This window comes from Erinaceus europaeus, unplaced genomic scaffold (assembly GCF_950295315.1).
Source record: "Erinaceus europaeus unplaced genomic scaffold, mEriEur2.1 scaffold_277, whole genome shotgun sequence".
Lineage (NCBI taxonomy): Eukaryota > Metazoa > Chordata > Mammalia > Eulipotyphla > Erinaceidae > Erinaceus > Erinaceus europaeus.
The window spans coordinates 134,935-158,328 of NW_026647971.1; the positions used below are offsets into that span (position 1 = coordinate 134,935).

The 23,394-nt window shown below is 52.6% G+C and overlaps 1 protein-coding gene across 4 annotated transcripts in view; it reads right to left on the reverse strand.

Annotated features, from left to right (window-relative positions):
• EZH2 (enhancer of zeste 2 polycomb repressive complex 2 subunit) overlaps window positions 1–23,394 on the reverse strand; it is a 43,087-nt gene that overhangs the window by 12,331 nt on the left and 7,362 nt on the right. For 2 of the 4 annotated variants that reach the window (XM_060184573.1, XM_060184572.1), the window contains exons 2-7: window positions 13,799–13,922; window positions 12,406–12,507; window positions 6,011–6,131; window positions 4,624–4,740; window positions 2,444–2,593; window positions 674–776 (exon numbers count right to left, since the gene is read on the reverse strand). In XM_060184573.1, coding sequence (XP_060040556.1) covers window positions 674–776; window positions 2,444–2,593; window positions 4,624–4,740; window positions 6,011–6,131; window positions 12,406–12,507; window positions 13,799–13,922 — 717 coding nt within the window. Of the gene's footprint in view, window positions 1–673; window positions 777–2,443; window positions 2,594–4,623; window positions 4,741–6,010; window positions 6,132–12,378; window positions 12,508–13,798; window positions 13,923–23,394 lie in introns of all 4 variants that reach the window. The other 2 variants (XM_060184571.1, XM_060184570.1) reach the window with 1 other exon arrangement.

The following is a 23,394-nucleotide window of genomic DNA, read 5'->3' on the forward strand; positions in this document are numbered from 1 at the left end:
AGAAATGGAGAGAGATGGGGAAGACAGAGAGGGGGAGAGAAAGACAGACACCTGCAGACCTGCTTCACCGCCTGGTTAGCAACTCCCCTGCAGGTGGGGAGCCGGGGACTCGAACCGGGATCCTTATGCTGGTCCTTGTGCTTTGCATGCACCATGCGCTTAACCTGCTGCGCTACCGCCCGACTCACATCATTTGAATTTTAAATCCACGCTAAGTGTGCTCTGAAAAGACATCTATGGGGGCTGGGTGGTGACGCACCTGGTTGGGCGCATGTTACCATGCCCCAGAACCCGGGTTCAAGCCCCCGGCTCCCACCTGCAGGGGGAAAGCTTTGCAGGTGGTGAGGCAGTGCTGCAGGCGTCTTTCTGTCTCTCTCCCTGTCTTCCCCCTTCCCACTTGATACCTGGTTCTCTAGCCAATAGATAGATTACAAAAAAAAAATAAATAAAAGACATCCACCAGGTGCCCAGGAATTAGCCCGCCAGCGTCTCATCCTCTCTAGCAATGGTGGTGAGATGCAGAGCTGCCCCGTAAGGTTCAAGTCCTTTGCAAACGCTGTCGGTGAGTGCCATGGGGGGGCTCAGGCCAGCTGCCAGCGGCTCATCTCTAATTAGCAAACCCGACGGCAAGTTCACACACGAGGTAGGAGGGCCTCAAAAAACCATGTCTTACTTTTCCTTTAGCTCTTCTGCAGTGCCCTTATCTGGAAACATTGAGGAAATGGCTTCAAAGATTTTATCGGAGGGAAATTTCCGAGGCGGACAGCTTTCTTTGTCTGAGGAGGAAAATGAGAGGGGGGTGGGGGGAGAAGAAGTAAGGAGAGTGAACCAATTTGGAGTCTCCTGTTTCCTTCACACAATTCCTGCTAAATGTTAACACTGATTTTCTCTGATTTGGGCCAAGAGACAGCTCACGTTACCAGGTGCCAGGACCCGGGTTCAAGCCCGCCAGCACCAGATGGGAGCCAAGAGAAAACGCGGGGAACGCGGGGGCGGCGCTGTGATGTCTCTCCTCCTCCCTCTCTCCTACTTTTTATGTGAAATTAAAAGGGAAGAAAAAGTTCGAATAGGAGCAGTGGAAATCAGAGCCTTGGTAGCCAGACAGACAAGCAACAGCAGCAACTCATGGGCTCTGTGTTCCGTTTCCTTGCCGCCTACTCATGCCTGTGTGGGGCCAGTCAGCCAGGCATCCAATTCAGACGGAAGCAAGGGCAAACCTCATGGGCAGCGGCCGTGTAGGCGCCACCGTGGCCCTGCTACTAAGTGGGTGCGTGCAAGCTTGGCTGGGTCCTTCAGCACACAGCTCTGCTCGCTCTGGATAGGGTTTTATTTTATTTTTTTATTCCCTTTTCTTGTCCTTGTTGTTTTATTGCTGCTGTTTTTTAAATATTCATTTCTTTATTCATTCCCATTTGTCACCCTTGTTTTATTGTAGTTATTGTTGTTGTTATTGATGTTGTCGTTGCTGGATAGGATAGAGAGAAACAGAGGAAGGGAAGACAGAGAGGGCGAGAGGAAGATAAGACACCTGCAGACCTGCTTCACCGCCTGTGAAGCGACTCCCCTGCAGGTGTGGAGCTGGGGGCTCGAACCGGGATCCTTATGCCGGTCCTTGCGCTTTACAACGTGCGATTAACCAGCTAAGCTACCGCCCGACTCCCTATTATTGCAGTTATTATTGATGTTGTCGTTGTTGCATCGGACAGAGAGAAATGGAGAGAGGAGGGGAAGACAGAGAGGGGGAGAGAAAGACAGACACCTGCAGACCTGCTTCACTGCCTGTGAAGCGACTCCCCTGCAGGTGGGGAGCCGGGGGCTCAAACCGGGATCCTTCCACTGATCCTTGCGCTTCGTGTCAAGTGCGCTTAACCCTCTGCGCTACCGCCCGACTCCCTGGAAAGGGTTTTTGTTTGTTTGTTTGTTTGTTTGTTTTCCGCAAGAGTGTGCCACTCAGCTCCAGCTTACGGGGTGCCGGAGATTGAACTCGGGGCCCTGGAGCAAGAAGGAACTGGCCTGGTTCAAGTCTCAAGGCGACTGTCGTCAGGCTCTGCATGTCCCTGAATGCTGCAGTTCTCTGCAGAGCCCCCCTGCGCCGTCAGGGTGACCGAGCTTTGCCGAGCCCCCAGCAGCGACGGTGTCCATCTCGAGGTTCACCGGCTTCCCAGCGAGCCTGCACTCGGTCCGGGGTTGAAGGCGTCCGGATCACCAGGCCCGGTGGCCATCGCCACGCTCTGGCTGTTTCTTCTGGGTCTGCACACAGTGCCCCGTCGGTCCCACTGGCTACAGGGGGTCCGGCTGCTGGGGGCGGGACGGGGGGGGCTGCTACAGCGATGCCCACGGGTCGACGGCACCGGGACTGACGTGGAGGTGACCGGAGGCGAGGGAGGAAGGGGCTCGGGTCCGGGGAGCTCCAGGATGCCGCCGGCTGGCCGGATAGACGTACCGTCCTGGGGGTCCTCCGGGTCCTTCTTCTCCTCTCTGCTGTCGGGGTCGTCCCCGTCGTCCCCGTCGTCCCCGTCGTCGTCGTCATCGTTGTACTGGCCCAGGGCGTTCACCAGCTCCACGAAGATCTCGTCGTTGATGAAGCCACACTCTGAAAGTCACCAAGTCAGACATCAGAGACACAGGAGAGTCCTGGGGCCGCTCCTGGGAGAGCCCACGTGGTACCAAGCGCTCGGATACAGGTTCGACCCTCAGCCCAGTTCCAATCTGGGGGTAGGGGGAGGAAGCTTCATGAGTGGTGAAGCAGTGCTGGAGGTGTCTCCTCTCTCTCTCTCTCTCTCTCTCTCTCTCCTAACTGTATTTCATTTGACAGGACAGAGGGAAATTGAGAGGAAGAGGGATAGAGCAGGAGGGAGAAAGAGAGAGAGGGAGAGGGAGAGAGAGGGAGAGACAGAGACACCTGCAGCACGGCTTTGCCGCTTGTGAAGCTTTCCCCTGCTGGTAGGGCCGGGGGTGAGGTGGGAGGGCTTGAACCGGGTCCTGGTACACAGTTAGGAACGTGCACTTAACCGGGTGCACCACTGGCCAGCCCCCAGTGTCTCCTCCTTTCTCTCCTTTCCCTGGCAATTTTCTGTCTCTCTCCAAAGGGAAAAAAAAAACTCATTGCTGTGAGTGGCAGGTGTGAGCAGGCACCGGGTCCCAGTGATGACTCTGGTGGGAACAGTTCTGAGTGTCCTCTGAGACTGGGGGGGGAAGAAAGGCTCCCAAGCTGCCAGTCAGCCTCCCGAGTTAACCAGGTAGGGGGCAGGGGCTCTGAGGTGTGCACTGAGGCCGGGTGGGGGCAGAGCTGGCCTCCGGCTCCGGGTACCCAGGGCCAAGCGCTGACGGGGAGAACCTGAGCCTGCAGACACCAGCGGTGCCGGCCTTGGCTCGCTCCTGTGCCCTGTGCCCTCTGCCCCGCAGGCCCCGCTTCCCACTGAGCTGGAGGCTGGAGGGTACCGTCACCCGGAGGCCCTTCCCCCAGCAACATCAGCTAAACGAGACTCTCAAAACCCACAAACATATCGCAACAAAGTCAAAGACTCTGGGGTGGGTGGGTGGGCAGAATACAGGTCCAAGGATGGCAGAGGACCTAGTGGGGGTTGTATTGTTAAATGGAAAACTGGGGAATGTTATGCATGTACAGACTACTGTATTTACTGTTAAATGTAAAACATTAATTCCCCAATAAAGAAATTAAAAAAAAAAAAAACAACCCACAAACAGAAAAGCCTCCTTAAAGACCAGAAACAAACGCCCAAGTCAGGACCCACTCTGCATGATTACCCAGTGGTGACCGCATTTCAGAAATGGGCGAAATAGGGAGTCGGGTGGTAGCGCAGCGGGTTAAGCACAGGTGGCGTGAAGCACAAGGACAGGCGAAGGATCCTGGTTCGAGCCCCCGGCTCCCCTCCTGCAGGGGAGTCGCTTCACAGGCGGTGAAGCAGGTCTGCAGGTGTCTGTCTTTCTCTCCCCCTCTCTCCATTTCTCTGTCCTACCCAATGACAGCAACAACGACAATAATAAAAACCACAACAATGATAAAAAAAAACAACAAGGGCAACAAAAGGGGAAAAAAATGGTCTCCAGGAGAAGTAGATTTGTGGTGCAGGCACGGAGCCCAGCAATAACCCTGGAGGCAAAAAAAAAAAAAAAAAAAAAAAAAAATGGGTGAAACCGGGAGTCGGGCTGTAGCGCAGTGGGTTAAGCGCAGGTGGCGCGAAGCACAAGGACCTGCATAAGGATCCCGGTTCGAGCCCCCGGCTCCCCACCTGCAGGGGAGTCGCTTCATAGGCTGTGAAGCAGGTCTGCAGGTGTCTGTCTTTCTCTCCCCCTCTCTGTCTTCCCCTCCTCTCTCCGTTTCTCTCTGTCCTATCCAACAACAACGACATCAATAATAACCACAACAATAAAACAAGGGCAACAAAAGGGAATAAATAAATAAAAAATAAAAATAAATTAAAAAAAAAAAAAAAAAGAAAAAGAAATGGGTGAAACCACTGAAAACTGAGGCTTCTGAGTCCAGGACAGCCCTCCGAAAACTTAGCTCTACTGCTAATTTCCTCCTGTCCTTAGGCTTAAAAACTCAAAGTGTCTCTCATGCCTCTGGTCCCCCTTCAAGGAGAATAAACTATGACTCACCTCTGTCTCCGTGGACTTTTCCATCATAATTTTTTATCAGTTCTTCAATGAAAGTTCCATCCTGGTCTAGCACTTCATCCCCCATGTAAGGAATGTTATGTAAAACAGTCTCATCTTCTACCTAAAGGGAAAAAGAAAAAGGAAACAAACAAACAAACAAAATCCTATGTTGGAAACGTCTGGTTTATCCCAAGCATCGAAATAGCTACACAGATTCACTAAATTAAATTAAATCCACCTGTCCCCACAAGCGGACGTAGTTATTCTGATACCATATTCTCCCTATCTAAAAATTACAGGCAGGAGAGAATCTAACAACTAAGAAATAGGGCGGGGGGAGGAAGAAAGCATAATGGGTATCTCATGTCTGAGACTCTAAGTCCCAGGTTCAATCCCCCGCACCACCATAAATCAGAGCTGAGCAGTGCTCTGGTGAAAAACAAACAAACAATAACAAAAAAAGAAACTAAGTTAAAGACCTCTTTAAGAACAGGCAAATCTGGGAAAACAAGTTGTTAGAAGGGAGGAAAATTAAGAAAAAGTAGTGTTATTGTTCCTATCAGTCATCATCATCATCACATTAAAACTTATTTTATAGACCTCTACGGAAACACAGTGAATTATTATATAATCCACATTCAGGTTACACATACACACACACACACACACACACACACACACACAGAGATGCTAGCTTAGCATGAAAGAAGCAATGCCAAGAAGTCGTGGGAAAGGGGTGCTTAGGGAATGGGGGCAGAGAGCTGGCACCCAGGGAGGAGGGTTCTCGGCAGAAGACAAAGAACACTGGGTCCAGATAAAGACCGCGGGCTTCTCGAGTGCACACTCGAGGAGACAAATTTAAAATGAGGCTCGATCCAAGTCTTGAGAGCCTGTGAGCAGGCTGCTGGGGTTGCCTCAGATGAACAGGAGGAGCCGGCAGACTGTGGGAGCCCACGGTCCATGGCGACAGCAGCTCAGGGTGTGTGACCAAGTCATCAATCAGTCGGGGAGGTGATCCCCCAAAGGGCCGTGAGAACGAGGAGCAGACAGGAAATGTGGAGAAAGGATGCTTTCAAATAAGCCCTGGAGAGCAAAGGTGACAGGACTGGAGACCAGCAGGAAGAAGACCCATGAGGCAAGGCGCCAACAGCAGACACGGTGACTCCAGTCCTGCTGTGTCCGTCTATCCGTCCATCCATCTATCTGCAGCCCAAGACCCCGGCCCCTCTGCTCTCACTGGATTAACAGGCAGGAATAAAGCCCCGCGTGAAAAACAGCAGATCAGAAGAAAGCAAGAGCCTGGTTCACCCTGGCTAGAAAGTGATCGGGCTTTTCAAAATTTCCAAATACTCGATTACCCAGTAAGCAGGAGAGAGACAGGAGTCACCTACCATGAAATTCTGTTGCAAGGGAGACCAGGAGTACATGATGGGGACCGAGGCCACCGCGTTGAGCGTCTTTAGAGGGATGACTTGCGTTGGGAAGTCCAAGTCACTGGTCACTGAGCACTGGGACAGAAAAGCGGACACTGGCTGGTCAGACTGGTCGGAAGGCCACCTGAGCGTCTTAAGAAGCAACAGCTTCGAAACTCATATAAGCGCATGTAAAAAGGGAGGGGGGGCTTCCTGCCCAAGTCACAAGAGCACAGAACATAAAAACCAAAAGGGGTGGTCCGGGAGGTGGCGCAGTGGATAAAACATCGGACTCTCAAGCACGAGGTCCTGAGTTCAATCCCCAGCAACATATGTACCACAGTGATGTCTGGTTCTTTCTCTCACCCTCTTATGTTTCTCATTACTAAATAAAATCTTAAAAAGAAAGAAAGAAAGAAAGAAAGAAAGAAAGAAAGAAAGAAAGAAAGAAAGAAAGATCTCCCTCCAACCCCACCTCTTCTATCTTTAGGTGGAGGGAGGGGGTTAAAAAATTCAGATCTTACAAATTTCCCTCCAATCTCTCGAACCCTTCCATACTTACCAGCATCAGAATTAAAACCTGTATGTACGTCAGCCTCAGCCTAACTGCTCCCTGCTTTCAAAACAGGCTTCCTGGTTCAGGATTTGAAGTTCTCTGTCTCTGACAAACCCTGAACATGCCAAACAGGGACGGCTGCCAACTTCTCTCTGTCTCCCTTTGGAAGCCCCAAGCATCACCGGCTGGTGTGACCAGGCGATACACGCACACCGGAGGGGAGGGGCATGAGGCTCAATCACGAGACAAGACTCAGCTCGATTCTGCAGAATCAGCACAACCACAGCAACGAGCTCTTCCTTTTTTTAAAAAAAAAAATTTATTTATTTCTCTCCCTTCTGTTGCCCTTGTTGTTTCATTGTTGTAGTTGTTATTGATGGTGTTGCTGTTGGATAGGACAGAGAGAAATGGAGAGAGGAGGGGAAGACAGAGAGGGGCAGAGAAAGACAGACACCTGCAGACCTGCTTCACCGCCTGTGTAGCGACTCCCCGGCAGGTGGGGAGCCAGGGGGCTCGAACCAGGATCCTTATGCGGGTCCTTGAGTATGTGCCACCTGCGTGCGCTTAACCCGCTGCGCCACCGCCTGACTCCCAGCTGCGAACGTTTCCTATGTGCGAGGCACTGTCCTGAACACACGCCCAGGTCCGGCACGGGCCTCATCACAGCTCTGCGAGGCGAGTCCTACTCTTGGTCCATTTTACAGGTAACGGGAGACTGGTCACCAGGGTACGGGCGTGTGCCAGACAGATTTCATTCAAACATGCAGGAGCCTGGCTCTGGAGCCCCTGCTCTGCCCACACAGAGGCACACTGTCGCCACACCAGGCTTCACTGAACGCCTGCCCCCTCGAACACCACGTTCCAGCCGGCGCACCGACACCACACTGACATCAGTTTTCAACAAGCACTGTTCTCTTCGTATCGATAGCCAAGTCATGTCGCCACCAGAGGAGACCTTCCTATCACAGCGATTCGGAGACGAGGGACAGTGTCAGACGTGAGCCATCGACAAGTTCTCGCACCTCTGAGTCTCGGGAACACAGTGCAAGTCTACGCCTGGCCCGCTGCGGGCAGAGTCCTCTCTGGGGACCCAGTTCCTCTCCGGGACGCCCACTGCCCAGTGGTCAGGCCTCCGGAGAACCTGGGCAACACCCACCGCAAGCTGGCAACTCTGAAGACAGAGCAGAACCAAGCCCCAGGCTGGACCCAGATGACTCAGGAGGCCTGAAAAACAGCCATGCAGGCAGTCGGGTGGTAGCGCAGCGGGTTAAGTGCATGTGGCGTGAAGCCCAAGGACCGACGGGAAGGATCCCGGTTCGAGGCCCCGGCTCCCCAAATGCAGGGGGGGTCGCTTCACAGGCGGTGAAGCAGGTCTGCAGGTGCCTGTCTTTCTCTCCCCCTCTCTGTCTTCCCCTCCTCTCTCCATTTCTCTCTGTCCTATCTAATGACGACAACAACTACTACAACAATAAAACAGTAAGGGCAATTAAAGGGAAGAAAGAAAGAAAGAAAGAAAGAAAGAAAGAAAGAAAGAAAGAAAGAAAGAAAGAAAGAAAGAAAGGAAGGGGAAGGAAGGAAGGGAGGGAGGGAGGGAGGGAAAGGGGACATTTATTAAAAAGGGGGAAGGGGGAGATGAAAAATTGCAAAGATCTTGAAGACTTACTTTGAAAGGATTTCTACGCCTTTCTGGAACCCAGAAATCAAAGGAAGACACTCTCATTTCACTGTATACACATTCACAACGTGAAAATCAAATCGCCAAAAATTACACCAAAATGAAAAGGGGGGTATCTACCAGACTGGCGATAAGTTGGGCATTAACCCCTGGATTTTTTTTTTAAAACTCTTCATGAACATGGAGGCTATTTGTGTCTTTTTCTGAGGCTGTAATTTATTTGACATTCTGAAGAAACCCCTTGCTAAAACACACATTAAAAACTCCGACGCTTTTCATTACTAAATAAGATCCAGAATTCTCACAGGAACGTTACGCTCCCCCTCCCCTGGGGACTGAGCAATCACATTGGGCAGGGTATTTTTAAACCAACTTAAGCCAGTCCTGCCGCTTACCCAGGAGAGAGACACTATTTGAGCAAGTCTCACTCACAGTCCAAGACAGAGAGGTGGGAAGATCCCGATTGGAAGTGTCAGTGAAGGGGGAAAAGCGTCTTGTGCTTTTCTTGGGAGAGATAAGAGATTAAAAAATATATATATATATATATATTTTTCATGTTAAGTGAAATAAGTCAGAAACAAAAGGATGAATATGGGATGATCTCACTCTCAGGCAGAAGTTGAAAAAACAAGATCAGAAAAGAAAACACAAGTAGAACCTGAAATGGAGTTGGTGTATCGCACCCAAGTAAAAGACTCTGGGGTGGGTGGGTGGGGAGATTACAGGTCCATGAAGGATGACAGAGGACCTAGTGGGGGTTGTATTGTTAAATGGGAAACTGGGGAATGTTATGCATGTACAAACTATTGTATTTACTGTTGAATGTAAAACATTAATTCCCCAATAAAGAAAGAAAAAAAAATAGGGGAGTCAGGCAGTGGCGCAGCGAGCGGGTTAAGCGCACATGCCACAAAGCACAAGGACCAGCGTAAGGATCCCCATTCAAGCCCCCCGGCTCCCCACCTGCAGGGGAGTCGCTAAGCAGACCTAAGCAGGTCTGCAGGTGTCTTTCTCTCCCCCCATTGTCTTCCCCATCTCTCTCCATTTCTCTCTGCCCTACCCAACAACGATGACAACAACAGAACAAGGGCAACAAAGGCAGTAAATAAATATTTAAAAACAAAACCAACAAAGAAATCACGGGGCTCTGGCTTGGGATTAAAATTCCACAGGGGACGCTGCTTAGGCTCCGCAGCCCTGGAGACAAAGGTGGCCCCCTGAGCTGTGGCCTCCGGGTGGGAGCAGCAGCCTGGTAGGTAGGTCAAGGCCGGCCCGGCCAGGGTGCGGGCAGGCCTGGGCCCCGGGGTCTGGGGCAGCGCCGCCGTCCAGTGCGCTGCCAGGCCTGTTCCGAGGACGGCCTTGGAGAAACAGGCTGACTTTCCCCTCCCACTCACTGCCTCTGACCTACTGCTCCAACTTCCAAGGCTTCAGGCACGTGCTCTCGGCCCAAAAGCAGGAAGGCACCGTGACTGAGGGCACGTCTGATGCCTCCCCAGAACTGGGACAGCAGCCTCCATCGGGTCGTGGTGACAAAGAACGGCTCTCAGGGCAGAAATCCGAAGCTTTAGAGCTGAGGGTGGCTTGAAAGGGGGTGGGGGTGGGGGGGCGCAGAGGGAAAGATGGGTCGCCTGCAGTAGTCTGCTGTCGAAGGCTGAGAGGCCTCTGTGTGTTGTTTCTTCTCAGCTTTTTAATTTTATTTATTTATTTATTTCCTTTTGTTGCTTTTGTTGTTTTATTGTAGTTATTATTGTTGTTGTCGTTGTTGGACAGGACAGAGAGAAATGGAGAGAGGAGGGGAAGACAGAGAGTGGGAGAGAAAGACAGACACCTGCTTCACCGCCTGGGAAGCGACTCCCCTGCAGGTGGGGAGCCGGGGTTCGAACCGGGATCCTTATGCCGGTCCTTGTGCTTCACGCCACTTGCGCTTAACCCGCTGCGCTACAGCCCGACTCCCTCTTCTCAGCTTCTATGGGGTACTGTGGAGGACTAAAGTTTCAGAACACTTTCGTTTTCTTCAAAGGCTCCTTCCTTCCTTCCTTTTCTTTCTTAAACCCAAGCACTGCTCAGCTCTGGCTTATGGTGGTGCGGACGACTGAACCTGGGACTTTGTAGCCGCAGGGATGAGAATCTCTGCGTAACCATTATGTTATCTACCCTCACACCAAATACTCATCTCTTCTCACGATGTCTGTCTGTCTCTTTCACACAGACACACACACACACTCACACACACACACACACACACACACACGATTACCCTTCCATTCAATGACTTGCCTCTCCGTTCGACACAATTTAAATTCAATTACTTAACCGTTCGTCTGGCCGCACAACCCTCTGTTTTGAGCAGCTCAAGCTGTACGTAAACAAGGAACTTCACTAATGTCTTTAATGCACTGAGCAGATGGGACTCTTCTGGGCCCACGTCAGATCATTAGAGCAACCAAGCTGACTTAATGCTTCGAGGGTTCAATTTCTTGGCGGGGGTGGGGTGGGGGCGGTGGTGGGCCGGGGAGGCCGGGGTGGGGGGGTGAGGGAAGGTGGAGGGTTAGTAGCAGGACGGAAATCAACCCAGTGAGGTGAAGTGCGCAGAGGACCGAGCTCCAAGCCAGAACTCCGCACGGCTTTGACCTGTGTTACAAACGCTAAACTGGGCTCTTGGTAGCATTTGAGATTTGTAATGGCTGTAAATATAAAAGATCCCATGAGTTTCTACTTTATTTCTCCAAATATCTAGGATTTAGTCGGCCAAGGAGAAGAAATGGGGCTTCTTTTCCCTTGACATCAAAATTTCACAAAGGTCACTTTACAAAAGTTTGCTAAGAGTGACTTAGCCCTCTTGAGGACAGACACCCTGACTAGCACAGAAAGACACTCCTTTTTTCTTCCAGTATCTAGGCCCTGATATGTCCCAGATTCTTTTTTTTTTCTTTGAGGGGTGGGGGGAAGGAAGGGAAGAGAAGAACTAATATATAGAGTACACAAGTCAGAACCCACACCTGACAAAATGCAGAATGCAGAAAAAAGATCCCAAGTCCCGTGTTGTCACCATCAAGACCACTGTGACACCGCTGAAGCCACTAGGATGCTGAGTATACTACGGCACACTGCTGCAGGCTCGGCCGCGCCCGGTGTAGGTCTGGGCCCTGTCAGCACACGGGCTAAGGGACATGCTACTCGCTGAATGGTGGCCAGTGTCCAGTCGCCTGCCACACCCTCTGACCTACATTCTAGGCCACTTCGTCCCTCCCATCCCAACGCGATTCACGTGCTGCAGACACCTCTTTCTAGGGAGAGGACGGGCACTCAACCAGACCCCTGTGACTGGGTCCACCCCATTTAAACTTTTTTTAAAAAAAATGTTTCTTTAATGTCTTATTTATTTATTATTGTATAGCGACGGAGAGAAATTGAGAGGGGAAGATAGATGGAGAGAGACAGAGAGACACCAGTAGCCCTGCTTCACTACTCATGAAGCTCTCCCCTGCAGGTGGGGACCAGGGGCTTGAACCTGGATCCTTGTGCACTGTTATGTGCGCGCTTAACCAAGTGCACCACCGCCTGGCCCCCCATTTAAACTTCTAACACTTTCTCCTCATCTTGCAACTGTCTGACTGCAGAGACCGCCGCGGATCCATCCCTTTCCTGTGAAAACAGGAAACTCCTGGCATGACTGAGACCTACCCCCTCAGAAAATGCCACGGAGAAAGAAATTCCAGTCTCTCAATATCCCATCTCAAAAGTCTTAAAGAGTTTCTGAATTGAGGTAACCTATGTACTAACAGTAAGCTTCTTGGTCCATGGGTATGAAGGGAAAGAGCCTTTTTTTATTCTCTCTTCTTCACAGCACAGCTAATGCATGCTGAGGGGAAGAAAAAGCAAGATGACCGTGAGCCAGAGATCCTGGTTCTGATGAGGACACTAAGGAGCATTTAGCGTGACAGTGGCATCCGGTCTGAAACACCCGGGTTCCGTCGCGGCCTTGCAGTGTCACCTCAGGGCCTGAGGTTGTGCGGCAAGAAGAGGGACCCTCTGAGGCCGGCCACCCTCCCTACTTCCCGACAGCAAAAGCCAGAACGCGCTGCGGCGAGGGCAGCGGTGAGGGCACCAACCTCCCGGGTCCCGCGCAATGAGCTCACAGAAGTCAGGATGTGCACGGGCTGGATCCTCCGCTGCTTCCACTCCTGGTTCAGGGTCTCCGTCCTTTCCAGAATTTTCTGCCGGTTGGAACTAAACATACTCTTGAAACACAAAGACGAAGAAAGGTGCTCATTGTTAGAAAACTGGCCGGGGTGGGGGTGGGGGTGGGGGGCTAAAAACCTTAAAACCTAGCAATTCCAGGAGTCGGGCGGTAGCACAGGGGGTTAAGCGCATGTGGCACAAAGAGCAAGGACAGGCTTAAGGATCCCGGTTCAAGCCCCTGGCTCCCCACCTGCAGGGGAGTCGCTTCACAGGCGGTGAAGCAGGTCTGTGGGTGTCTATCTTTCTCTCTCTGTCTTCCCCATCTCTCTCCATTTCTCTCTGTCCTATCCAACAACGATGACATCAATAACAATAAAAACAAAGGCAACAAAAGGGAAAACAAATAAATAATTAAAAAAAAAACTAGCAATTTCTTCTAAACGGTAACAGTGGTGATGAGGGCCATTCCCATGGCCCAGGAGGTGGCAGAGTAGATAAAGCAGTGGGCTCTCAAGCACGAGGTCCTGAGTTCAACCCGTGGCAGCACAGGCACCAGAGTGATATCTGGTTCTTCCTCTCTCTATTTTTCTCATAAATAGAATTATTTTTTTTTTTTAAAAAGGGAGGGAGTGGTAGCGCAGTGTTTAGAGCACAGAGCACGAAGCACAAGGACCGGCTTGGATCCCGGTTCGAGCTACCAACTCCCCACATGTGTGTGGGGGGTGGTCGCCTCACAAGCAGTGAAGCAGGTCTGCAGGTGTCTGTCTTTCTCTCTCCCTGTCTTCCCCTCCTCTCTCCATTTCTCTCTGTCCTATCCAATAACAACAACAGTAAGGTAGAAAAAAATGGCCTCTAGAAGCAGTGGGTTTGTAGTGCAGACACTGAGCCTCACCCTGGAGGCAAAAAAAAAAAAGGGGGGAACATTCCCTCGAGTGCATGTGTGTGCATTTTTTTGACTAAACCGTGGATCGTGGAATTTCTAGATACGGCTGGACAAGACCATCTAGATAAGGCTGGAAAAGACAATCTGTCAGAAATCGGTCCCTGCTTTTAGAAACACTGTGTCTATTATTTATGGAGGGGAACAGGAAATTACTTCCATCCTTTGTTAACTCTGTAAGACAGGCGTGAAACTCCACTCGGTCTGTGGAACACGGAAAAGCTGACCGACCCAGTGCGGAGCCCCCGCCCCACTGTCGGGAAGGTGCCTGACATCGAGGCCTGGGATGCGGGAAGGGCCTGAGCTGGGAAGCCTTCGCCCGTCGCGCTGCACACAAAGGCGCCCTTGAGAACCCCCCAGGGCTCCCCCTCTGGCAGACAGGACTCCCCCCCCCCCCCCCCCGCCCCTACCTTGACCTCATCAGCCCTCCGGAACCGCTTGAGCTGCCGCAGCCGCATGTATTCGGATTTCACACGCTTCCGCCAACAGACTGGTCCCTTCTCAGATTTCTTCCCAGTCTGGCCCATGATTATTCTAAAAGCAATGGATTTCATGTTAACAACAACAAAAATCACTCATCCGACCAGCCCCGACCACGATCGCTTGTGTTCCGACCCCTGGCCACCGGCAGACCCGGCTAAAGGAGAGGAAGAAAGGGACAGGTGTCCCTTCTCCCTGCCTCCGCCTGCTTAAACCTGCGAGCTCTCACCCGGGCCCGCTGGCTCCTATGTAGCGGCCATCCTGCAGAAATCTCGGCCCCCAGCACCGGGACGGCCTGGAGGAGGCCCACACCTGGACACACCTGGACACACCCTTCAGGGCTTCCAACACTGACTTTGCAGTTGTGGACGTCAACAGCCCACGGAAGACAAGGAGCCTCGAGCAGTGAGAGTTGGTCGTGCCCACAAAGCCCTGGGCCCCGCAGGTGACGCCCCACGCAGCAACGAGCCTGTCTCTGGACGTCTGCATGTCTGTCTGTCCTGCCACTCGACTCGTGTGGGGGCTCTCCTGGCCAGGCAGAGAGGAGAGGGGTGCCGGCAATCCTCTTATCTGTGGCTGCGGGTTCCAGAGCCCCCGCCTGAGGTCCAAACCAGGGTCCCCTTCTATCTTCTTGTCACACCCACGTCAACCAGTTGGACATTCCAGGCAGGGTGTGGGAAGCAGAAGCGGGAAAGGGGTTTTTATTTATTTATTCTCATTTATCTTAGCCGGATGGAAGGCCAGGGGCAGGCATTGTCCTGAGTGAGGTGGAGGATGAGCCTGCGTCCCAGGCCCCACACAAGAGACGTGACCCTGTCACCGAGTTGTGACTAGAAGACAAAGTCACAGACGGGGCCGGGGAGACGGCATAGTGGTTACGGAAAGACTCCTGTCTGAGGGCCCGGGTTCGAGCCCGAGCACCACCATTAAGCCAGAGCTGAACAGGGAGGGTGCTGGTGCCTCTGCGTTTTTCTCGTTAAGTTAATCAAATAAAATATGAAAAGAAACAAAGAAAGAGTGAAAGTTAAGGATCCCAAAGGTTTGGGGAAAGCTCTGCCAAAGTGTGGTGATGGGGGGACTGAAGAGGCCGGGGCTCTCTGATCAGAAAACTAGCCATGCACTCACACAAGGCAGGAGAGCAGAGGGGGTCATCCCAGGAGGGAGAGGCTGACCCAGGGGACTGAGGAGCCAGAGTGACAGCCCGGCCCGAGGAGACACGGGCCACGATGTAAGCCCTGGGGGAGCGCACAGCGGAGCCAGTCTGGGGGTAAATGGAGGCAGAGTGGACGGGGCCCTCAACCTGCTGGGAGAAGGACAGGGATGGAGGGCTGGGGTGGCCCGGCCCTCTTGAGAAGGAGTGAGAGGATGCCCTGAGGTGAACCCTGAGAGGCAGAACGTGAGGGCTAAGTGAGACCAAAGCTAGCACCGGTTCACTGATTTATCTATTTACTTATTTATTCACTCACAGAGCCAGGACCTCACATACACACAATTTCACTGCTCCTGGATGCCTTTTCATTCAGCCAGCGAGGTGCCACACCGCCTCCCAGACCCGAGCATGTGTCAGGGCCAACCCCCACCCAGTGGACCATCTGGCTCCGAAAGTTTCACATTCAAAGACAACTTGGTTGGCAAGTGTTTGCTTTCACGCCTGCTCTGTTAACAAATATGATTCCATGTAAATCACTTTCAGGCATCTAGCAGCTCAAAGGGCTAGGAGCTGGGGGGAGGGGGTGCAGATCAGATAAAGGAAAGGGGGAGGGGACTATCTGTGGCTTCATTAACTCTCAAGCAGTCCATCTGCTGAGTCCTGGTTCAGGGAGGGATTCCTGTGCTGAGAGGCCCGGTGAGGACTGGTGCTCAGTCTCCTCCAGAGGGGAGGCAGGTAAAGGCACACCAGCTCTGTGCCCCTCCTTGGATTCCCGAACTGCGTCTGGGGCCATGGGTGCTGCGAGCCATGAGACCCGCAGAACATTCCAGAAACTGCAGATGCAGCTTCTGTCAGACGGCACCCGTGGACTGGGAGTCCCCAGCTCCACCATCCAACCCAGGGCGAAGGCAGAGGGCGGCCTGCTGGGAACTGCAGAGCCTCGGCCCCCTGGAGCCGAAAATCAACATAGAAGGGGCCCTCCGGGCAGGGCCACACGGGAGACCCTGAAAACAGACGCACTGGGTCTAAGGATGTTTGTGCTAACACTCCTTCCTGCCCTGCTGTCTTAGAACTTACGACACAGAGAATCACATTTCCCTGCCTGTCCTCCACTTCATTCCCACTTCAGCTGACGGAGGCATTTCTACCTACTTGGAAAAAAAAAAAATCCTGGTGGGTCAGAAAAACAAACTCAGGGAGTCAGGAGGTTAGCGCAGCGGGTTAAGCGCAGGTGGCGCAAAGCACAGGAACCTGCATAAGGATCCCGGTTCGAGCCCCCGGCTCCCCACCTGCAGAGGAGTCACTTCACAGGCGGTGAAGCAGGTCTGCAGGTGTCTTTCTCTCCCCCTCTGTCTTCCCCTCCTCTCTCTCCATTTCTGTCTTATCCAACAATGACATCAATAACAACTACTACAACAATAAAACTACAAAGGCAACAAAAGGGAATAAACAATTTTTTAAAAAGGAATAAATAAATGAGTAGGAGGCAAACATGTATGTTCCCTAGAGAAGTAACTCTGGAGCTTGTAAGGATGCAGGCAAGAGGGGGGCAGGAGGCTGCAGATTCACCCAGAAGCCGGGGGCAGCCTGCCTAAGGAGTCATGCAAGGCTGGCGTGGTCCTCAGGCCCGGGGTGGCCTGGGGCCTGTCTCCCATCCTTCCAGCCTCCCCGTGCCACTGGCTCCGGTGCCCAAAAGGGTCCACCCGGCAGCTGATGCTCAGGATATGTGCAGACGAGCAGCTGAGGCCCGCTGTGAAGACCACTTCTGTCCATGGTGAGCAGGAGAGTGGACATGGACAGACAGACTGCCATCCCCACCACCCTCCTGAGTACAGACGCCACACCAAGGTCCTGGTCCCCCGGGCCGCTGGGGCAGGGAGAGGAAGGGCGAGTGTGGGAACGCTCACCAGATGCCAGGCTGGGGACAGGGCAGAGGCAGGAAACAACGTGAAGGGACCGCAGTGCCACAGGATGACGGGGCAAAAGAGAGACATGAGACCACCTTCCCCGGGAGATTCTGACACACGTGCTCTACGTGTCTGCCACCACACAGGCCCCTCCTTGGGGGGAAGTCTAGAAGCCAGGAAGGGCACCCCCAAACAGAGTCTGGAAAGGGAGCTGGGGTCCAGCGTGCCGCCACCCATCAAGCAGGGTGGGACACCAGTGACACCCCTTCTCTGTGGGAATCCTCTCCAAACACCAGAGCCCATGACCCAGCGGGGGGAGGAAGGGGAGTAAGAGGGGAATGGAGGGGGGAGGAGGAAGGGGGAGGAAGAGAGGGAGGAGTAGGGGGAGGCCCAAAGCAGCTAAGCCCCCAGAGAGCCGCTGTGACAGAGACTCAGGTGGACAGAGACGTGGCTTTCCCATGGGGCAGTGGCTGCTACAGACACAAAGTGCAGCCCAGCCAGGACTTCCTCCAGGGCACCACATACCAGAGGGTGGTCTTGGTGCTTCCTGGAGCAACCTGGTCTCCAGGGTCCCTTCGGTTTATCAGCACTGAAACTGAGCGAACCAGAAGTGGAAACAATTTAAAACATTAATTCATTTAAAAGAAATAGGTAACGGGGGTTGGGCGGGAGCACAGTGGTTAAGCCCACATAGCACGAAGCACAAGGACAGGCGTGGCGTTAAAGATCCCAGTTCGAGCCCCGGGCTCCCCATCTGCAGGGGAGTCGCTTCACTGGTGGTGAAGCAGGTCTGTAGGTATCTGTCTTTCTCTCCCCGTCTTCCCCTCCTCTCTCCATTTCTCTCTGTCCTAACCAAAAAAACAAATTAACAACAATAACAACTACAACAACAATAAAACAATAAAGGCAACAAACAGATAAAGGCAGATTAACATGGTGATGCCATTAGCAGCCCCTTGACCTCATAGGCCCAGTGCTAACTGTGAGGAGAGCTGCTCTGCGTCAGGGAGACAGCAGAGTGGCCAGAGACCACAATGCCGCCTCCTCACCCGCCGAGCAGAGCCCAGGACAGGCAGCGTGTTCAAATCTCTCTCAAAGACACACTCCTGAGAATGAAGTCTAGAAACCACCATTCTTGCAGAACAGAGAGCAAACCAACCCCCCTGAAGAACACTGGAGGGTGGGGGGCTGCTATCCTTGTCCAGCTGCATAGTCCAAATCCAGGTGAACGTGCGTGTGTCTGTGCCAAGCTCAGGGCCAGCCGTGGAGCAGAGCGTGCTAGGACCTTGGGGGCACTCCTGCCCCGTCACCCTAAGTCCACAGTGGCCAGGGATGCTCTTCTCTACTCCCGGCCTGACCCGAAGTCACCCCCTTCCTAACAACCAGCCCCTCACAGACTCAGACTCGGCTCCGCTCCCCATTAGGATAAGACCGAAACTGTGTTCCAGGGTCCTTTCAGCTCCCTGGAATGCCTCTATTTTTATCTTAAAAGGAGAATGACAAAAATACCCAAGTTGACTACCGCTGCATCCAAGGACTCCTGCCCAGTGACTTGCAAAAGCGCCGAGTGAGCGCTCAGCACGCAGGACGAGGTGCAGCCAGGCACAGACGTGTCATCGACCAAGTCGGGGGGATGCTAGGGGGCTTCTTGCGCTATGCAGGAGAGACCCTGTGTAAAATACCACAGGCGACCTGGAGTCTGACCCCCAGGGGTGACCACTCCGTGGGACTGACAGCAGAGAGAGGTGTCCTGAGGGAGATGGCGTGTGTGTGTGTGTGTGTGTGTGTGTGTGTGTGTGTTTGTGTGTGCGCGCGATGGGGGGGGGGGGACAGACCTTCCTTTCCTCCCTGGTGACTAGGATGTGCTGGAAAGGCACGGCAGTGCTAGAAGCACAGAAAACCACAGTGAGCTCAGTTCAGTCCAGTGCGAGAGAAGAATGGACTGGGTTATCCTAACAATTATGGGACAGACCTGGCGTTTCCACAGAAGGAAGGCTGCTTGCCTCTTCCCAGCTCCGGCAGGAGAGCAAACCCAACAGTCTATAGCCCAGTGCTCCTGGGTCGCCCCCCCCCCCCGTCTTCTTTTCTTCTCTTTTCTTTTTAGTGATTTAACACTGATTTACAGAATTTTAAGATAACGGGTATAATTCCACACTGTTCCCACCACCAGAGTTGTGTCTCCATTGGAAACTGCACTGGTTCTCCCCAGGTCACAGACATGGATTGACTGTTATTTCTATAACTCATTGTCTATGTATAAATATATTTACCCATTCTTTCTGCCTTCTTTACCTTTCTAAGACACATTTAAACCTATTCCAACTTCCAAATATCCTTCAGTGCACGCTACAGTGCACAAGGAACCAGGTTCAAGGACGCCCCCCCCCGCGCCCCATCCCCACCTATAGGGGGACACTTCACAGGCTGTGAAGCACGGCTGCCAGGTGTCTCTCGCCCTTCCCAGATCCACTGTCTCTATCCAGAGAAGGCTCTGTCTTCTCTTCCATTCTATGTCACATTTAAATCTATTCCTACTTCCGAGTATCCTTCCTTCCCTTCTTTTTCTCTCTCAAGCTCCGGATGGAGTTGGAGTTCAGAGCTCTGGTCATCTGGTCCTAACATTTCTTCCCTCCTGGGAATATGGACCCCAAATCTTTTTTTTTTTTTTTTTTTTTTGCCTCCAGGGCTATCGCTGGGGCTCGGTGCCTGCACTAGGAATTCTCTGCTCCTGGAGACCATTTCTCCCTCTTTTGTTGTTGTCGTTATTGTTATTATGGCCACTGATAATGTCGTTGTTGGATAGGACAGAGAGAAACGGGGAGAGGAGGGGAAGACAGAGAGGGGGAGAGAAAGACAGACACCTGCAGACCTGCTTCACCGCCTGTGAAGGGACTCCCCTGCAGGTGGGGAGCCGGGGGCTCGAACCATGATCCTTACACCAGTCCTTGCACTTTGCGCCAGGTGCGCTTAACCCACTGGGCTACCACCGCCTGACCCCCTGGACCCGAATTCTTTACAGGGAGCGAAAGGTGGGAGGTGTGGCTTCTGTAACTGCTTCTCTGCTGGACATGGTCACTGGGTGGATCCAGCCCCCCAGCCTGTATCTATGTTTCCCTAGTGGGGTAAGGGCTCTGGGTTTCTGTAAGAGTCTCTTCCATCAACTTACAGAAGCAGGTCTTAGGAACAGCCAGACACATTTACAACCACTGGAGTTCCAAACTGTCATAAATGTCTGAATGCACTCACCGGAGCAACAGGGAAACAGGCTAATTAGCCAAACTGACACCTAGGGTTTCTTTGAAAACTGCTAAACCTATCTTACAAACTAAACTGGTCTCCTGTGGGTGGGTATGTAAACCAGCGGACTGTTGGGAGGGGAAACAGAACAAAGTAAGTGCCGGAAACTAACACGATGGCAGGCGGCCCGTTAGAAATGAGTCAGATAGGGGGAGCTGGACGGTAGTGCAGTGGGTTAAGCACACGTGTCACAAAGCGCAAGGACCAGCGTAAGGATCCCAGTTCAAGCCCCCGGCTCCCCACCTGCAAGGAAGTCGCTTCACAAGCGGTGAAGCAGATCTGCAGGTGTCTGTCTTTTTCTTCCTCTCTGTCTTCCCCTCCTCTCTCCATTTCTCTCTATCCTATCCAACAACAACGACATCAATAACAATAACTACAACAATAAAAAACAAAGGCAATAAATGGGAATAAATATTTAAAAAAAAAGAAATGAGTCAGATGAGAACGTGAGAGAGATGAGAGAGAGAGAGAGAGAATGCCCGGTGGGCACCTCCCCGGGCTCTGAGCCTCCTTCCAGGAAGCCTTTCACATCCCAGGCCGGTGTGTGACCTCGGCACGCAGAGGAGTGTGTGAGGGAAGCGCACTCTACAGAACGGCCAAGTTCTCCACAGCTGTTCCACTCAGTGACTCGTCCCAGCAGTAGTGTCGCCGCCGGTGGCACTGCTGAACTCTTTCTAGAACGTCACTTCCGCAAACTACTGAGCCCTGGGGAGAATGTGCTCAGAGTAGCTGTGGGGTGCTCCCCAGAGTCCAGCGCAACTTGGAGCTGCGTGCAGAGCTTCTGGATTTGAGATCCTGGGCTCTCTGCAGTGGCCAGAGCCATGCAGGAGCTGCCCTTTAAAATATTATCTTCGGGGGTCGGGCGGTAGCGCAGCGGGTTAAGCGCACGTGGCGCAAAGCGCAAGGGCCGGCATGAGGATCCTGGTTTGAGCCCCCAGCTCCCCACCTGCAGGAGTGTCACCTCACAAGTGGTGAAGCAGGTCTGCAGGTGTCTTTCTCTCCCTCTCTGTCTTCCCCTCCTCTCTCCATTTCTCTCTGTCCTGTCCAACAACAACGACAACAATAAAACAACAAAGGCAACAAAAGGGAATAAATAAATAAAATAATTTTTAAAAATATATTATCTTCATGTGGGCCAGGAGGTGATGCTGTGGATAAAGCATTGGACTCTCAAGCACAAAGTCCCGAGTTCTATCCCCGGCAGCACATGTACCAGAGTGACGTCTGGTTCTCTCTCTCTCCCTCCCTCCCTCCCTCTCCTCCTAATAAATAAATCAAAAATCTTTTAAAAAATAGGGGTCGGGCGGTAGCGCAGCGGGTTGAGCGCACGTGGCGCAGGGACCAGCGTAAGGATCCTGGTTAGAGCCCCCGGCTCCCTGCCTTCAGGGGGGTTGCTTCACAGGCGGCGAGGCAGGTCTGTGGGTGTCTGTCTTTCCCCCTCTCTCCATTTCTCTCTGTCCTGTCTAGCAACGAGTGACATCAACAACAACTACGACGATAACCACGACAAGGCTGCAACAACAGGGGCAACAAAAGGGGGGGAAAGAATGGCCTCCAGGAGCGGTGGATTCGTGGTGCAGGCACCGAGCCCCAGCAATGACCCTGCAGGCAAAAATAAACAAATAAATAAATAAATAAATAGTCTTTAAAAAAACAAACAAACAAAACAAAATGTTATCTTCATAGTGTAACCTGAGCTATGGTTTCTCGGGGAGAGGAGGAGAGCTAGAATGGCTGCGACACGGTGCCTCCAGCCGGTGTCTCTCTGGCTTCTCTCAAGCACCTCACCCTCCCCGGCGGAGCCTCCACCAACCTCAGCAGAGAAACCTTCACAACGGGAAGCCGGTAGACAGGCCATCACAGGGCCGCCTTCCCCAGCAGTTGGGGCAAGTCAAGCCAGCAGCCCGCATGTCTGCGGTGTGCTTCTCTCTGATGCTCCACGCCGGAAGCCGAGGCACTAAAGTGGGTGAGACGGCCGCTCTGCCTCTATGACACCCCATTTCAGACTTACTGGATACATCTTGCATGGGCACGCAGATGAGCTTAGCTCCTGTGGATGTGGCTGAGGAGCAGAGGCCACCCTGAGGTCAGTCTGCAGAATCACTGCTAACTGCCGCCGCCTATCAGTGTCCCAGATGGGTTTCTGGCATAAACGAGACTTTAAGCTGACAGGAGGAAACACTGAGAGCAGGTAGCTAAGTGCACTCGGCGGGGTCTTGGAGATTCTGCTTTTTTTATTTTATTTTAATATTTGTTTATTCCCTTGTGTTGCCCTTATTGTTTTATTGTTGTAGTTATTATTGTTGATGTTATTGCTGTCGTCATTATTGGATAGGACAGAGAGAAATGGAGAGAGGAGGGGAAGACAGACATGGGGAGAGAAAGACAGACACCTGCAGACCTGCTTCACCGCCTGTGAAGTGACTCCCCTGCAGGTGGGGAGCTGGGGGCTCGAACCGGATCCTTGCATCGGTCCTTGCACTTTGTGACACGTGCGCTACCACCCAACTCCCAAGATTCTGCTTTTAAGGGGTGATCTGACAGCTGAAGGATTATTCACGACTGATCTCTAGTTGCTGTTAAAGAGGCAGTGTTGGGGCCAGGCAGCGATGCGCCTGACTGAGTGCACACAGTATAGTGCGCAAGGACTCAGGTTCAAGCCTCTGGTCCTCACCTGCAGAGGGGAAGCGTCACAAATGATGAAACAGGGCTGCGGGTGTCTCTCTCTTCCCCGTTCTATGTTCCACTCCCATCTCGATTTCTCTGTCTCTATCTAACAATAACTTCTGAAATACGTATTTAAGAAGAGGAGGAGGAGGAGAGGCCTAACGGTCCGATGGAGGTGCACCAGGTAGAGTGTACACGTCACCGTGGGCAGGGGTTCACTCTGGGCCTTTGCTGGTTTCTCCCGTTTCTCTTGGCCCACACCATGTGATCCTGCGCCTGCGGGGCTCAGTCAGACCAGTGCAACCAGTGCCACTTGGACATGTTTCACTTCGGACTGTGTCCAGAGACGCCAGGCCTGGGGTGTCTAGTCTCACTCTGGCGAGACCGTTCCTAGCTCGCAGGACTCCTTTGTTGCATTCTGGGTGGCGCACTTCCTGACCAAGTTACAGTACCTAGACATAGACCAGGGCCCATGAGGTGGAGCACGTGTGCACATGGATCACAA